Source organism: Papilio polytes, unplaced genomic scaffold, assembly GCF_000836215.1.
Source record: "Papilio polytes unplaced genomic scaffold, Ppol_1.0 DF824169.1, whole genome shotgun sequence".
NCBI classification, from domain to species: Eukaryota; Metazoa; Arthropoda; class Insecta; order Lepidoptera; family Papilionidae; genus Papilio; species Papilio polytes.
Window position 1 is genome coordinate 5,340,785 of NW_013525035.1, and position 16,450 is coordinate 5,357,234.

At 33.5% G+C, this 16,450-nt stretch overlaps 1 protein-coding gene across 2 annotated transcripts; it reads right to left on the bottom strand.

Annotated features, from left to right (window-relative positions):
* Positions 1 to 603: 603 nt before the first annotated feature.
* LOC106111461 (facilitated trehalose transporter Tret1-like) lies at positions 604 to 13,362 on the bottom strand. 2 transcript variants are annotated; one of them, XM_013293579.1, is made up of 4 exons: positions 13,325 to 13,362; positions 3,040 to 3,088; positions 2,420 to 2,555; positions 604 to 2,055 (listed from the first exon to the last, which is right to left on the bottom strand). In XM_013293579.1, exons 2-4 carry the CDS (start codon positions 3,058 to 3,060, stop codon positions 722 to 724), a joined length of 1,491 nt encoding a protein of 496 aa, XP_013149033.1. In that variant the 5' UTR covers positions 3,061 to 3,088; positions 13,325 to 13,362; the 3' UTR covers positions 604 to 721. The 2 variants fall into 2 exon arrangements, with proteins under 2 accessions (XP_013149033.1, XP_013149032.1); XM_013293578.1 differs by lacking the exon at positions 13,325 to 13,362 and adding an exon at positions 6,584 to 6,718.
* Between the last annotated feature and the right edge of the window lie 3,088 nt (positions 13,363 to 16,450).

Consider the following 16,450-nt stretch of genomic DNA (forward strand, 5'->3'; position numbering starts at 1 on the left):
GTTCAGCCGTTTAGGCTACAAACGCTAACAAACATCCATCCATCTATCCATCCATCCATCTAAACTTTCGCATTTATAATATTAGTAAGATTTCATAGAAATGTTGCCATACTAAAAAACTAAAATAAAGACGTGCAAACACACGTATTGTTGTTTTATTAAATTAGTGTTTTATATTTTTGTCCGGTTAATTTACACTTTAATTATATCTTTTTATATAAAAACTAGCTGTTCTCGTGCGGTTTCACTCGCATCAATTTATGAAAATTTTATTTTATTGTTTTAAATTTCTCAAATTATCAACTACAAATGTCATATTGACATGACTTGATGACAAACCTTGGCAATCTTACTTCCTTGATAGTAGCTTGTAACTTATGGCCCCTTTCCCACATTAGGGTTCTTATCTAATTTATTTACCCTCTAAGTTTAATAGCGTGAAAATAAATAGCCTAAATCGTGACGTAAGTGTACTCTTTTTATTAAAGAAAGTATTATTCATAAAATTGCTGTGATTGCTCACATCTAACGCCACAAAATAGTATGTGTTTACACTTTATTATATTAGTATAGATATATCAAGGAGGAAAGAATAACTCAATAGAATTTTATAAACTAAAATATCATTTATTTTGTTCTTTGTACATTCTTAATTATAATTTTAATCTAAAAAATACATTTGTACGCTTATTTACTCTCACTAAAGTTAATACTTCAATAGTTACTTCGTAACATTTTCCTTATCAATAAGATTTAGTTGAGTTTCAACGTCTTCACATTTCTTACCTTTGAAACTCTCTTCTATGTCTTGTAATGTACGGTCTTTTGTTTCCGGCATCAAAGCGTACATTATCAATAGACAGACAGTAAGAGTTGCCGAATATACTAAAAATGCTCCTTCCACTCCTATAGAAGAATACAAATGAGGAGCTGTCTTCATCGATACCACAAAAGAAGGAGTCAAAAATGACGTAGACAAAGTTGATCCCAAACTTCTATAAGCTAAAGGAAACACTTCCCCGCAAATCACCCAATTTAACGGAACTAATCCCAAACAGAATGACAAAGTGTACAATATCATTAGACTCATAGGAACCACGTCTAACACCCAACCTTCAGTAAAAACACCAGCATTCCTTAAATACATAAAAACTGACACAGCAGTCAAAGAAAACACAGTCATAACACCACTAGAAAACAAAATCGTCCTACGTTTAAAATTCTTTAATAAAAATATAGCTAATAAAGCACAAATTGTTCTCAATAAATCTATCACAGTAAATTGCCAAGTGACGTCACTTAAATCCTTCTTATCCAGTACCGATTGCAGAATCAAATTCCCATACGCGGGCACCATATGCGCTCCTCCGAACTCAAACACAATTAACATACTTATAGCTATAATAGACGGTTTATAAAATTCTTTCTTCTTAAATATTTTCAACACTGTCTTTAGAGTATTTATAACTGGCCTCATTATGTGCTTCCATCTAAACTTCTTAACAACTCTCACAGTATCATGTTCAAGTATTTGTTCTCTTTCTTGCGCTTTGATTAATGCTTCTAACTCCTGCTTCTCTTCTTCACCATTACCTCTAACCCAAACGAATGCTTTTCTAGCCTCATCGAATTTTCCTTTAGAGACCAACCAGCTTGAAGATTCAGGTGATAGACTTATAATAGTCATAGCTATTAATGGGAACATAGAACATACGACTGCTGTGATTTTCCATGTCAAATGAGCTCCCCACACATGGGATAATAATATCCCTAAACCAAGAGATATTGCAAAAGTACCAAGGAATGCACCACGGTACTTCGGCTCTGTGTATTCTGCTACTAATATTGCTGCTAAAGGCGTTCGTAAGCCTAACGCTAGACCATGTAGCAGTCTGGCAAGAATGAAGGCTGGTACAGTGTTGCCGAGGACGAAGACTATCCATCCGAGGAGAGCCGGCACGGTGCTGATTAGATGCGCCTTTTGACGACCGAACTTTGTCATCAGAATTGGTGATATGAAGTTCCCAACGATGCCCATCACGCCCACAACCGATGCTGGAATTAAGAAAGACTTTATTACTTTACAATGAACTGAATAATGGTGTTTTAGAGCAGACTCGTTTGACTAAGTTATCGCATAACTGTTGGGCGATTGTCGATTGTCCATTGTTTCGCAGCAAATTCAACTGTTTAGTTGCACAACTGAAAATCGAGTAGTGTACCCTCCATATTAACCCATAGGAATCAAAGCGCGATTTAACAGTTGTGTAGTTTCGTCAAGCCTTTACTGTGGCAATTAATATTAATAAAACTGTTTAACAACTCCAGTAAATATAACTTGTATATTTCACATATTAGGAAAAGGCAGCTTCGCTTGTCATAGTAAAATTGCAACAGTATCAAGAGTACATAATCTCACCTATCCAGGATGTATCATGGTCGGTGAGTGTGACAGGTCCACCGTCAGCCTTCAGCTGTGCGAACAGCACCGCGGGGAAGCCGTGCGCGCAGCCATGGCCAGCAATGTTCAGCGCCGCGCCGGATACCACGAACGCCTGGAAAACAAGCAATTACCTTTTAATATGAACCTATAACTTGCTTCTGATGACTAAACCTGGATGCAAAACAATAATTCAGAGCATCTCGACCTAAGCCTTCCTGCATCTATATTTTTAAGGATATTAATATAATTGTAACTACGTAATTAACTAAAACACTCAAACCACTGCAGCCCGCTAGAATGGCGCGCTAATCCAATACGTCTAAATGACATTGACAGCTGTCAGATAGAAACGTATATGCCGATGTTCTAGTGTTGCCCGATTTACTTAACAATTATAACGATTCTTCAGGTTGTGCTTTACGACTTGTGATCGGACTTTCGGCACTTTTGGATTTACTAGTCCCCTATTTCTCGGAAATAGCAATGTTGCTGCCGGATTACATCACGAACATACTTCGTATCATTTTAAACAACGATCCATGTAAAATGGGACCAGAAAAAAGTGATTGTATTATATGAAAACTTGCATCAATTACCTGCTTAATAAACGGCTTCATTTCTTTGGCCCTTCATGTAGTGCTGCACCTGGAAATGAAATAGTCATTAGAATAGTTTACACAACCAAATAAATGCTGACATCTACTTAATGTCAAACAGTTTTTTATAAGAGAAGGGGACATAGCTTTTTTTTTATATAATATAAGGTGGCAAACGAGCAAGCGGCCACCTGAATCCACCGAAATGGAAAGCAACCGCTGCCCATAAACATCCGCAATTGCAGATGCGTTGCCTACCCTTTATTGACGGAGATGAGACGCACATAAAGAGGACATTTCCCCTTCCTATGCGTCTTCTCCACCGTTAAATCCACTTTTCCTTCCCATCCTTTCCTCTTAAGACAAGGGTGGAAAGGGAAAGGGATTAAAATTAGGCCTCCGGCACCACACTCATCAGACGAAACGCGGAATTGCTTCCACTTCACGGCAAGATGTTGAAGCGGGCTCTACCACTGTTAATAGATAGATAGGAACTAGGCTTAGCGATCAACAACATTATAAATTTATCGAAGAATAAATACTAATGAATGGTTAAACGTCGCTGGGAAACCGAATATTAATTAAGTTAAGGTTTTTGTCAAGCTGTTGCTAAGAGCTGCGATTTCACTCGTTTCATCTTTTCATGCTTAAATAAATTGTATTCTATTAATTCAGTAGCTGTTCCCATTCGGCTTCATCCGAATGAAATTAAAAACTTTATTTTATTATTTACATTTGTCAAAATACCAATTACCTAACCATGGCGATCTTGCTTCCTTTATGTTAGCAGCCCGTGGGTTATGGTCTCTTTCCCACATTAGGGTTTTATTTACGCTTAAGTTTAATAACGTGAAAATATGAGTATATAGACGCAAGTGTAGGGTTTTTATTAAAGGAAGAATTATTCAAAAATATGCTGTGATTGCTGACATCTTAGGCAACAAAGAAGTGTGTGTTTACGCTTTATCATAATAGTATAAATAATAGCAGTTCAATTATTCAATTACCTCATATTATTAGTTATTGCAAACATAACAGAATTCAAAAGGGTACACAGACGAGTTTCGTAATGCATTGCCAGTTGCCGTACTGAATTGTAACTGAGGGCATACTGGTGTGGAATAACTAAATGGGCTAACACGAGGCCATCTTGGATGAACCTGTATGAAATTATTTATGAATGTTATGAAATTGTATGATGTTATAGATATTCTTACAGAAGTAGATTTTATAATGCAAACTGTAACAAAATAGTTACTTAAACGTTTGTCTGTACGCGTTCATCTTGATGACTGCTTGATTTGCTTAAATAATTATTGTATTTGATAGATTATTATTAAAGAAAATGAGGTAACACGATTGGATAAGATACGAAATGAGTAGAAAGATACGTATGAGTATTAGAGGAAGTTTGAGAGTAGCCTCAGTGGTTGAGAAAAATAAGGAGTAAAAGGTTTGAATGGTATGGGCATGTTATGAGAAGGGATGAATCGCATGTAACAAGACGGACGTTAGTTATGAATGTGGAGGGGTACATCAGTAGAGGTAGACCTAGAAAGAGATGGATGGATTGCGTGAAAGGTGACATGATCAAGAAGGGAGTGATGACTGAGATGACGGATGATAGAGTGCTTTGGAGGACGAAAACCCGGTGCGCCGACCCTACGGGAGTAGAATAAAGCAGGGGAGATGATGATGATGATGAGGTAAGGAATATAAAGAGATTCAAATATTTTATCTATAGAGGATAACAAGAATACTTTGGCATAGTCTGATCTTACTAACTATTATAAATTTGGCAAAATTGTACATCTTCTGTAAGAACACTTAGGTCAATTTGTTTTAGTTCCGCGCAGACGGAGTCGCGGGCTATAGCTAGTTATGGATAATTATTAGTACCGATATTTGACACAAGATTAAACTATCCAACCGAAATTCAACAAATGGTAGATATTTTTCAGTACGATATATTTTTAGTTGTTAATGTACTGTCTGCATATGACCATGCTCTATGGAATAGAGTATATCGTCTCAAGTTGTCCAGAAAATCAATATTTAATCTTCAAATATACGTAATTACTTACATAAAATCTGCATAAATTATATACTGTGCTAAAAAATCTACCGATTGTTAAACATTGAAAACCGTTTTGTCCGTTAGCGGTGGAGAAATTTCGCCTAACCTAAAAACTTGTTTGATGGTTATTTGAACGTGAGAACAAATACTACGAACAGCAAACATTCTCAGATATTCTCTCGTCTATACTTCTATATCTATCTCGTATATCTATACTTACTAATAATATGAGGTAATTGAATAACTGAACCGCTATTATCTATACATCTATACTATTATAATAAAGCGTAAACACACACTTCTTTGTTGCCTAAGATGTCAGCACAGCATATTTTTTAATTATTCTTTCTTTAATAAAAAGCCTTACACTTACGTCACGCTTTAGGCTATATATTTGCACGCTATTAAACTTAGGGGGTAAATATTTTGGATAAAAACCTTTATGTTGGAAAGAGACCATAAGTTGCTGCCAACATCAAGGAAGCAAGCTTGCCAAGGTTTGTCATGTCATGTCATTTTGACATTTTGCTATTGATAATTTGACAAATGTAAACAAGAAAAATTAAATTTCATGCTGATGAAACAGCAAGGGAACTAGATAAAAAAATGTAACTAATATTTATTAAGCCCGCTACAGATGTTCAGTTTTAACTGACAGTTTATGTTGATAGACGAATTGTTCTTTCAAAACTGTGCGTGTGTAGGTGAAAGAACTGTTCGGTTTTGTCTACACACGCGTACGTAACGGTCTGTAAAGTACATAGACAAAAGCCCGCTAAACATTTAAACTGTGAGTGTAAGGAAAACTTAGTATTAACTGTTCAGTTAAAACTGTAAGGTTATAACGGATAAAGAATACATTAAGAACTAGGGAATTATTAAATGCAGAAAAACATAAGAAAAGCGGCCAGTTGTGTCATTGAGTTTTCAGAATTATAGAATTGTAGCCTTTTTATTATCTGTGTAACTGAGGCGTGTTGATCACGATTCTAGCGGACAAACAGAAGAATCGATTTAAATCGGTTTCCGTACAATGAAGTAGGAAATACTGCAGTTAGTAATTCAATTATAATCAAGGTCTTTTATAAGCTTTCAGGGCCTTCAAAAATTTAACTGAAATTTAATTAGAATTATTTTTACTACGTTTAGTAGAAAGTTTATTAAATAAACATTTTAAACGACTTCTAATAATGATGTTGTCAATTGATATGCACGTTTTTTTTTGTTTTTACTATGCTTTTTTTTATATTTCAGTCTAGATAAAAAACCAAACCATTTAGTCACTATATTTATATTCTTTAAGTTATTCTAAACCAATAATAATCCAGAAATAATTGAACATGTTGCTGTAATATTTATGATATTGCAAAAAAACGTAAAATGCACTTCTGTCTTCATTTATCACATTTTTAATATTACTTACAGTAAATTATTTATTTAGAAGACTTAAAGCATTTAAAAAATTACCGTATAAATAGCACTTCCACAAAATTCACTAGTTATTTAAGGGCACAAATTTCCATTTTCTGCTGGCCGTTGTGCACAGACTAAACCTAATACGGACAGATCATATTGTTATATCCCTCACTGTCGACCTTGAAAACAAAATGGCCGATCTAAAAAGCGCGGGTTAATATTTCGAACGAACAAGGAAATAAATCAAAAGCAATCACAACGCTGCATTATTACACGTAATGTTAAAATATAGTAAATGACTATTAATTTAATTAACTATTAGTTTTCTTCCTAGTATAACAAAGGATTTAAAAAGAAAACAAAATGAAACGCCATGTTTGATTATTCTTGTTGATCGTGTTTTGTCACAGTTGCAGATAATAAAATTAAATTCAGAATTCGGTACTATAAGGTAAAAATAATAACGAGATTTGTATTTGAACACAAAATCTAAAATTCAAATTGAATATTGCATTTGAGCGTTATGTCAAATTAAAAAGACAATCGGATTTTCTTTTTAAAAGAAATTGTCATAAAACATGATTTAAAAAATAAGATTTCCTTATTCGAGGCCCTAAAATAATTACATACAGAATTGTCGCACCCCAATTCTGTATATAATTATTGAGAACGTTACTTTTAGAGACTATATTTTAATGATGAATATGTCAAGGCATTACATTTAGTTGCATTTTAATCTCGTTCAATCACTTTCCAATTTATTACGCACGTACGTTCTTCATTACCATCATTTAAAAAAAGAATAATTAAAAAAAAATATTACATCAACGATCCGTAGACGTCAAAGCAAAGTAAACAAATGTTGGTTTTGAGGGCCTATCATGAATTATTGCGTGATATTGCGAGAAGGTATTAAAAAGGTTAGAGTGGTATGGGCATGTTACGAGAAGGGATGAATTGCATGTAACAAGACGGACGTTAGTTATGAATGTGGAAGTACACCGGTAGAGGTAGACCTAGAAAGAGATGGATGGATTGCGTGAAAGGTGACATGATCAAGTAGGGAGTGATGACTGAGATGACGGATGATAGAGTGCTTTGGAGGACGAAAACCCGGTGCGCCGACCCTACGGGAGTAGGATAAGGCAGGGGAGATGATGATGGTGATTTGGTGATGTACGCTAAACAAATCTAATACAAATTTTCTCGATGACGTTACGAAAGCGTTCTCACGAATATTCGTAATACGCTGAGTTGATAACTTCCGAGTTTTAAAACGAACATTTACACTTAGTTTCTAATATTACAATATCTCTGTTTTGTATATTATCCAATGTAAACCAACTTAAATAAAGTTGTAATTGATGTATTTATTACGTAATAGTCCTTAATCTTTGAATCGGAATGCAAAATAACAATAAAAAAATGTTGTTTGTAATGGTATTGTTATGTTGTTCTTGTTAAACATGCAATTCTGTTTTTTATAAAGTTACTGGTCTATTCAAGTATTTTATATATTTTTTACCTTATATATCAACTCCTATATTATTGGGTCCTATAAAATGTTAACCTGGGACCTATCACAAAAACATGCTAGAAAATATTTACAACGTCATTGACTAAATGTGTACATTTGTTGGTGTACTTTAAACTCAAAAGAGGCGCTGAAATCTATTGCACACTTCGATTATCTATACAAAACTTGCTCACAAATTTTCGTGCTATGCCTCCGAGGTTTACGTAATAAGTCAGATGAGATTTTTATAAGTAGATGTTTATACTGTTTTAAAACCTTTAATAAATATTTATTTCTTTGAGTAAAAACTACTTTTACTTTTGATAACGAACTTATAATTTTAACTCATATTGATTTACTAGCTGTTGCGGTACGATTTCATCTGCCTAAAATTGTTTTAATGTTTACATATGTCAAATTATCAATTACAGACGTCAAAATGACATGGCATGATCACAACCTTGCTTCCTTGATGTTGGCAGCAACTTATGGTCTTTTTCCCACATTAAGGTTTTTATCCAAAATATTTACCCCCTAAGTTTAATGGCGTGAAAATATATAGCCTAAAGCGTGAAGTAAGTGTAGGGCTTTTTATTAAAAAAAGATTTATTAAAAAAAAGCTGTAATTGCTGACATCTTAAGCAACAAACAACAAAAAAAGAAGTGCGAAGTATATATAGTATAGATAACTAACAAGTTTTGTCCATGTGGAATTAAAAAAATACAAAACTGAGTAAGCCTATGTGTTCTTCCAGACTATCCTCTACTATACCAAATTTAATCGAAATCCGTTCAACCGTTTAAGCTACAAACTCTAACAAATATCCATCTAAACTTACGCATTTATAATATTACTAGTCTTATTGTCCGGTATAAATAAAATAAAAAAATTGAATAACTAATAAGATAACTTGTGTATATCGTAAAAGATTTAGAAATAAAACTATTTTTAACGGAGACATGTGTAATGATAAAATATGTACAGAAAAAGACTATAAAAAAATGACGTCAATAATGTGTTCTAATTTTGAATAATTTAATTTCTTCTTCTTTTCTAATGGCTTGTCTCTAGTAACGTGTAAAAACTCCTTGAACAACTTGTATTCAAACATCCTTTTAGTTTAAGCAATATTTTCACCCATCCTTGATTTCAGTCAGTTTTTCTTTTCTCCGATGTAATTTGTTTTAGAGAATGAACCGGTTTGTTCAACTTATAGTTAAAAGCATAGATTGCTTTAGTTTTCAGTTAGACTTCTATCTTATTTAAACTTTTATAATTTTACTAATCGGTTATGTGTTTTCGGTTTCGAATTTTTAATGACATAAATGTCGAGTCACGTTAACCTCTTCAAATATGTCTGTCAAGATGAATAGTGGAATTTCAAGATAATGTAATAAATTAACACTTTAAAAAATGTGCTACGTAATTGTTTGAATTAAATAGTTACACCTTTGACTAAACTATCGTACAACTGTTTAGTCTATTTGATTTCTGAGCTTATATGGAGGTACACTCGATTTTTCGCTGTGCAACTAAACAGTTGCCTGCGAAACAATCGACAATCGCACAACAGTTTGGTTTAATTGGTTTAAACTTTTATCCATTATTCTAAGCATCGTAATAATCGTTATGTTTTTATAGAATCCTTTTATGAATCAGTTTATAATGTTGCAACATGCAAATGTATATTGTACTGGAGGACAGTAGTCGTCATCTCGTAATAACTTGCTCGTTATTAATTAATGGTAATTACATTAATTATGAATCATTAATGCGCTTTTTTATCATTATTTCTAATTCAAAGCCGATTGAATCTTATCGAAATGAAAATCAAAGTTAAACACAATTGAATCATTTTGTTTTTAATTATTACTTTTGGTATGACGGTAGAATATTAAAACGAATCTTCACATTACGTTTCGTAAAGGTCGCTTACAATCTAAGAGATGTCTCAATTTTAATTAAGTTTGAAAAGAAAGAGAGGGAAATGCTGCTACATACGCTGCCGCTTCGCTTGACTCCAGCGAGGAGCGCCGGCGTGCGAGGTACGCCGCGGCCCTTCAGCTGAACTGAGAGGGCCACGCGCAACGGTTCGGGGAACCTATCGCACCGAATGTGGCCATCATCATAGACTGATCCCTCTCTACACGTATCGTACCGTAAATGTATTTCCCGCAACAACAAACAAAAATAGCTGTTACATAATTCAATATCTTTTCAGTATTCGGCCGTGAGGTAACAACTCTGTAAGAAATTTAATTGTCTATTTTGTTATCAATAATAACTTCTTTAGCAGTTACCTTTAGCTGTTTTATTTCTGTTTCTGTTTATTACTTTAACGTGCGTTGATGTCTTTTGTTACGAATAGTAATTTAATTTTCATGCACTAAATTCTATTTATGTTATGAGTTCACTGAAATTGTTTTGATAGAAGTTTTTCGAATAATACTGTATTTAGCACGAAAACTTTCTAAAAAATTTTCGTGCAAATCGGGTGTTTATTTCGACGAAATGTTATTTGATACTCAGTTTGTCTTCCCCTCTCCCTCCCACTAACGACGATCGCGTCTCGCGTATCTGCTCATTGCTTAGTACTGTCACCGTCAGTCAACGCGTGACGTCATAAGGCATCGGCAAAGTGCGCACGAGTCGTCGGTATGTCATAAAATCACACATAAGTACTTACAGCTTTCAGAGCCAGTTTTCTAAAAAACTAGCCGTTCCCGTGCGGTTTCGCCCGCATGAAATTATGAAAATTTTATTTCATTGTTTACATTTGTCAAATAATTAATAGCAACTGTCAAAATGACATGACATGACAAACCTTAGCAATCTTTCTTTCTTGATGTTGGCAGCAACTTATGATCTCTTTCCCACATTAGTGTTTTTATCCAAAATATTTACCTCCTGTGTTTAATAGCGTGAAAATATATAGCGTAAGTGTAGGGCTTTTTATTAAAAAAAAGTATTATTCAAAAAAATGCTGTAATTGCTGACATCTTAGGCAACAAAGAAGTGTGTGTTTACGCTTTATTATAATAGTATAGATATGCGATGCTAAGTGGGAAGGTTATTTAATTCTTTAACTGTAAAATTATCAATTTTGCTGATTTATGTATTGTAGAATCGCTTAGGTTTTAACTTAGATGTTGAATTTAGTACATACTCGACGCGTGTATTTATTTGCTGATATCTACTTAAAAATAGAATGCACTCAAGTTTTATGATCATTGACTTAATATTTTTGGGCACGTGTTAAGTGCTGGAATTTGAAATCTCTAATAACTAGTTATAACTATTTAATAAATAAAAATCTATGGTAAAAACCTAGAAAAAGTTAGTGTAAAAACTGTTTATTGATGTCACATTTTTGTTATCTAATAATAAAGTTTGTTCATGAACAGAAAGATGTTTATTTACTCCTTCTTGGACGATACGCGCTATGACGTGATTGGTTGAATTATTCCTAACCGTCGCCCCGTTCTGTCCCCACCTGAGAATAAGTTTCATCCGTCCCACTTTTTAGTCCCACTATCACTAATACGGTGACAGGTGGAACCGTTGTGAAATAAAATAAGTTCCAACCGTTTCCTCGTAAAAGGTGGGACGGATTAATCTTTTAATTCTCATCTGTCCCCAAGTGGGTACAGAGCGGGGTGACGGTTGGGAATAATCGGATTGTTCACTTGGCTTTTATAAATTACAAGCCGATAATGTATTAAAAAGGTTGGTAGTTAATTATTATTCATCCCATCATATCATATAAGACAGTGAATTACTTGCATCTTTGACTATAAAGCAACGGACTAGACAGAGCAGCCGTTCTCAATCACAAATAAGTTCAACAGATTTGTTTAATGAACGCATATTAGTTCAAAAATGTACACACGTAAAATGAATACAAGCCAGATAAGAACTGTTTTTTGTGACAATAAGTTGACTTTAAAGAGACTGATCCTGTCTCTTTAATATCAAAGATTGTCAAGGTTTGTGAGTTATGCATCGGAAATACTTCCGGAAGGTGTGGTGCGCGGTGAAGAGAAATTATTCACTAGGGTCAATGATCTTTGACTTATAGGAAAACATCTTAATTTTCTATAATTATAGTATACTAGCTGTTGCTCCCGACTTTGCCCGTGTAAAATATAATAAAAGAGATGGCCTATGTTACTCCCTGATAACATAGCTTTTTAATAGTAAAAAAAATTTTTGAATTCGGCCGACTATTTTTTGAGTTATTTCAATACATACAAAAATACAAATCTTTCATCTTTATAATATTAACTAGTATAGATTTATTACAATTCATGTTGGTGTAGTCAAAACATTTATAAAATTGTAAATAAAACCAGCCAGCATTCGTTCATTATTGTATCTCGCCAAAACAAAAGACGGATGTTTTAAAAACAAAATATGGTCGTTACATCATAAACGAAATGCTTTCTAAAAATGCCAAAACTAACCTATTAGACACAGAATTGGATTAAACACTAGTAACCTGGACTAGACTTCTACGTTAAAGATTGTCAAGGTGACGTCGTCTTTTTACCATGGTTTGAGGGAGAAGAGATAACAGACAAATGACATTAAATTTGCTGATTTTAGCGCCTCTGTACAGCTGGGCGGTCGCCTAACCACGTCCTACCTAACGAAAGATATAAAATAAAAACAACCAAAATATTGTAGAGAAATAAAAAATGCGTAGATAATGTTATTAGTAATAAATTCCCACGTGATTAGAGACAATAAATCAATGCTTTATCAATACTAATATAAAGAGGAAAGATTTGTATTTTTGTATGTATTAAAATACTTCCATAACTACTCTAGTCATTTTAAAAATTCTTTCACCATTCACACGGCATTAGTGAGTAACATAGACTACATTTATAACTTTTTTAATGCCAAGGGGACGAAGTCGCGAGCAACAGTTAGTGTTAAAATAAATTATTTCATTCACTATCGTAATAATGGTCAAAGGACAGGTTAAATAACTCTTAGGCTTCCTGCGGCCTTGTCCTCAATACTTTATTGTAAAGAAAGTGTGGCATTGGCAGCTAGTGATAATTTATTTCGATTAAATATGGTATCCTCCATACTTCCATAAATGCAAAAGTCTGAATGGATGTTTTTACTATGCATTCTAAAAACGTCTTAATGGATTTAGGGCTAGTGTAAAAATAAAACTAAACACACAGCATAAATATTGCGAAAAATTAACCACAACAAAAAATCTGATTTATATGAGTTATGCAATTTAAAAAAAAAAACTCACCAAATATGACAAAAATACTCCAAAAAAAACATCACAATATATTTTCTAATCTATTTGATAAATTTGTAAACACAATAAAACTATTAACATAAACGCGGAAGTTTTTTTTTAGTTTTTAAACGAACACTAGTGCGGGGAAAGTGGACGGTCGATTTCTCCCGCGCCGGCAAACGACTGGCAACTCGATGCATCGGTTTGCGAAATCACCAACTAGTGTCGTATACGTTACGTATTCTTGTTTTAATAATTACACACTAAATAATCGATATTTTTAAATAAAAAGATGCAATTCTCAACGCTTTTCTAACAAGGATGAGGTTTTTATTTCTGCAATTTTTAGTGCATACATTCTACATCGATAAAAAATTAAACCCGATTGTAAATCGATGACATTTAGGAGCATAATACGAATCGAATCTCGTTAAAATTGGTACATCACTTATTCCTTATTCAAACGTTGTTCCAGTCTTTAAACAATTTGGTTGTTGGAATGTTTAATATTCTTTTCCCTATCGATATAAATGAAAAACAAGCCTCACTATATATCCACGTAAAACGCAACGATGGGTCTGTTTGTCGTCACAGATTGTGCAAGCGATTTGCACAATTCTGAGCGTGTGACATAACCTTTATGATTTGCGAGCTTAGCACAGATAATTCTAGTTAAAAATCAATCTTAAACTCCTAAAAACAAAATTTAGTTTACCTTGAAGCTAAACGGATATTTTAGAAGTCAGAAAGTTAGTTAATATAAGATTATATGGGTAATTGATTTTAAATTAGCTAACTTTGTTAAACAATATGATGTTCCCAGGATTACGATATTTCTGAAGTAACTTTTAACTGACAAAAAACCCAACAACATTGCGGAAAAATGGTATTAATTGTTTTGCGAAGATTAGAAAGTGATGCGTAGACAACGTAAGTCGGGTACAAATTGTATAGTCCCACTGGCGACAGTAAGTGTTCACATTATCCCGTTTATTCAGGGCTACTGTCTTATTATATTGGCCAAGTGTGAACCAGGCATTATGTAGGTATAAAGAAGGCTATTGAAACGCACACTGGCTACAATTTTTATATTCTTCGTTAGTCTATATGCAAATTTAGCACGGCTCATTTATGTCTTATTTAAAACTCTTCAAACGAATTACTATAAAATTATTAAATTAATCGATTACACAATTAATGGCGTAATTCGTATGAAGGTCGTTCTTATTTGGGGCTCATTTTTATACCTTTTTAAATTGCAGTTATGTACCACATTTTTTATTCGAGTCAGTGTTATACATTACTCTGTACAACTTAGTAACGCGCTTATTTTCTTGAATCCTTAATATCTAGTTCTCTGTCAACCTTTCGAACCTCAGGGCAATAGTGTATACTTATTTAACTAAGCTTTCACACGAGACTCCGTCTGCGTGGCGTTAAAAGAAAGGAAGTAGTGTCTGTTTTCTTCCAGAGTATGCATCTAAAAAAAAATTATCGAGATCCATTCAATGATTCGGGCTGTAAACTCAAACAAACAACCATCTATCAAAACTTTTGCATTTACAATACTATAGTAAGATTAGCTTTCGCCCGCGACTCCGTCGACGTGGAAATGTAAATCAAAAGTGAGTAGCCTATGCGTTCTTCCTGACCACCCTCTACGTCTATACCAAATTTCATCGAAATCCGTTGAGTCGTTTAGGCTACAAACTCTAACAAACATCCATCCATCAAAACTTTTGCATTTACGTTAATTTTAGTAAGATTATTTAGTTATATTTTGCATAGAATACAATTTTGTTACAAAAACACCATGACTCGACTTTGTTCCAGTTCAATGAACACGATACGTGGCTACAATTTTTTCTACAATTTAGTCATATTCAGCCAATCTAAAAGTCTATTTATTGAAATATAAAAGCTAACTAGCTAGTTATGTGGGAACTAGGCTTGTTCGAACTTGACCTAGAATAATTAAATACAACAATGGATGTAAATAATTACCGTATGATTTATCTTTACGGTCTATTCGAATCATTGTTTGTTATCAATGTTCTTCTTTTTAATATCTTATGTTTTTTATATTACAAAGAGCAAGCGGCCAGTTGAATACTCCGTAACAGCAAAGCGACCTCTACCCATAGACATCCTCAATTGCAATGAGTTGCCAACTTTTAATCGACAGAGAAAGAATTATTTAAGAAAATAATCAAATCTATTTTTCTTTCCCCCCCTTTCCGTTTAAAAAATGGATGGGAACGAAAATGGTATACTACTTCCATTTTACGTGTCTTCCCTGTGATCGTGGTGTCCTATTTCGTCGAGGTAAGGATACTAGAAGAATTATAAAAAAAATGCCACTTAAGGTACTCAAATGTGTAAATAATTTAAACGTTATTAAACAACAATTATTGATAATACTAACATTGACAAAGAATAAAAAAGAATCGGAGTTTTAGTAAAAAAATAACCAGGAAGTTACGTAAAACATTTTAATGCTTACAGCAATGCAAGATCGATAGATAAATGTCATTCCTGCTTTTAGAGTTTCTCAAATCATTTAAATAATAATAAATCGACACTGACCTTAGGAAATAATACAGTTGCTTAAATAGTAGTTAAAAATTGATAAGAAAAATAATCTTTCGACAACATTCCTGTACTTGAACTCTAGATCTATTTTGACATGGTTCTATCCCAATCAAATTGCGCGCGAAACGAAATAAAAACAGTGCCATCTTGTGACGTAGTAGAGTAACGACCAGGTTATGCTACAGTTACAGTAATACGTTACAATAAAAATAACAATTATCGTTTTAAAACTATTCTATTCCAATAAAATTACAATAAATGTACAGAATCCAATTATGAAATTGCTTGTTCACGCGCGAAGTTGTTATTCTTGCGTACCTAATTTAGGTTTAATTGTGTTGAGTACAAATTGACCAAATGGCAGTTACTATAAAAACTCAATCCTTTGTAATGTTCAATTTTCCCGGAATTACATTTTTGATAAAGAATTGAATCACAAAAACTAACCAGGAAGTATTGAGTTCATTTAACTCTAAAACTACTTCTGTATATGTACTGGTGGTTTATGCTTCGGTAAGGGTCGGATGACGAATATTATAGTGA

Excerpts from the sequence above, each read along its gene's own strand:
- LOC106111461 (XM_013293579.1), bottom strand. The coding sequence starts at position 3,060 with ATGAAGCCGTTTATTAAGCAG. Across the intron at positions 2,556-3,039 it reads TGAAGCCGTTTATTAAGCAG|GCGTTCGTGGTATCCGGCGC; the intron begins GTAATTGATGCA and ends CTTGTTTTCCAG. Across the intron at positions 2,056-2,419 it reads CCATGATACATCCTGGATAG|CATCGGTTGTGGGCGTGATG; the intron begins GTGAGATTATGT and ends TCTTAATTCCAG.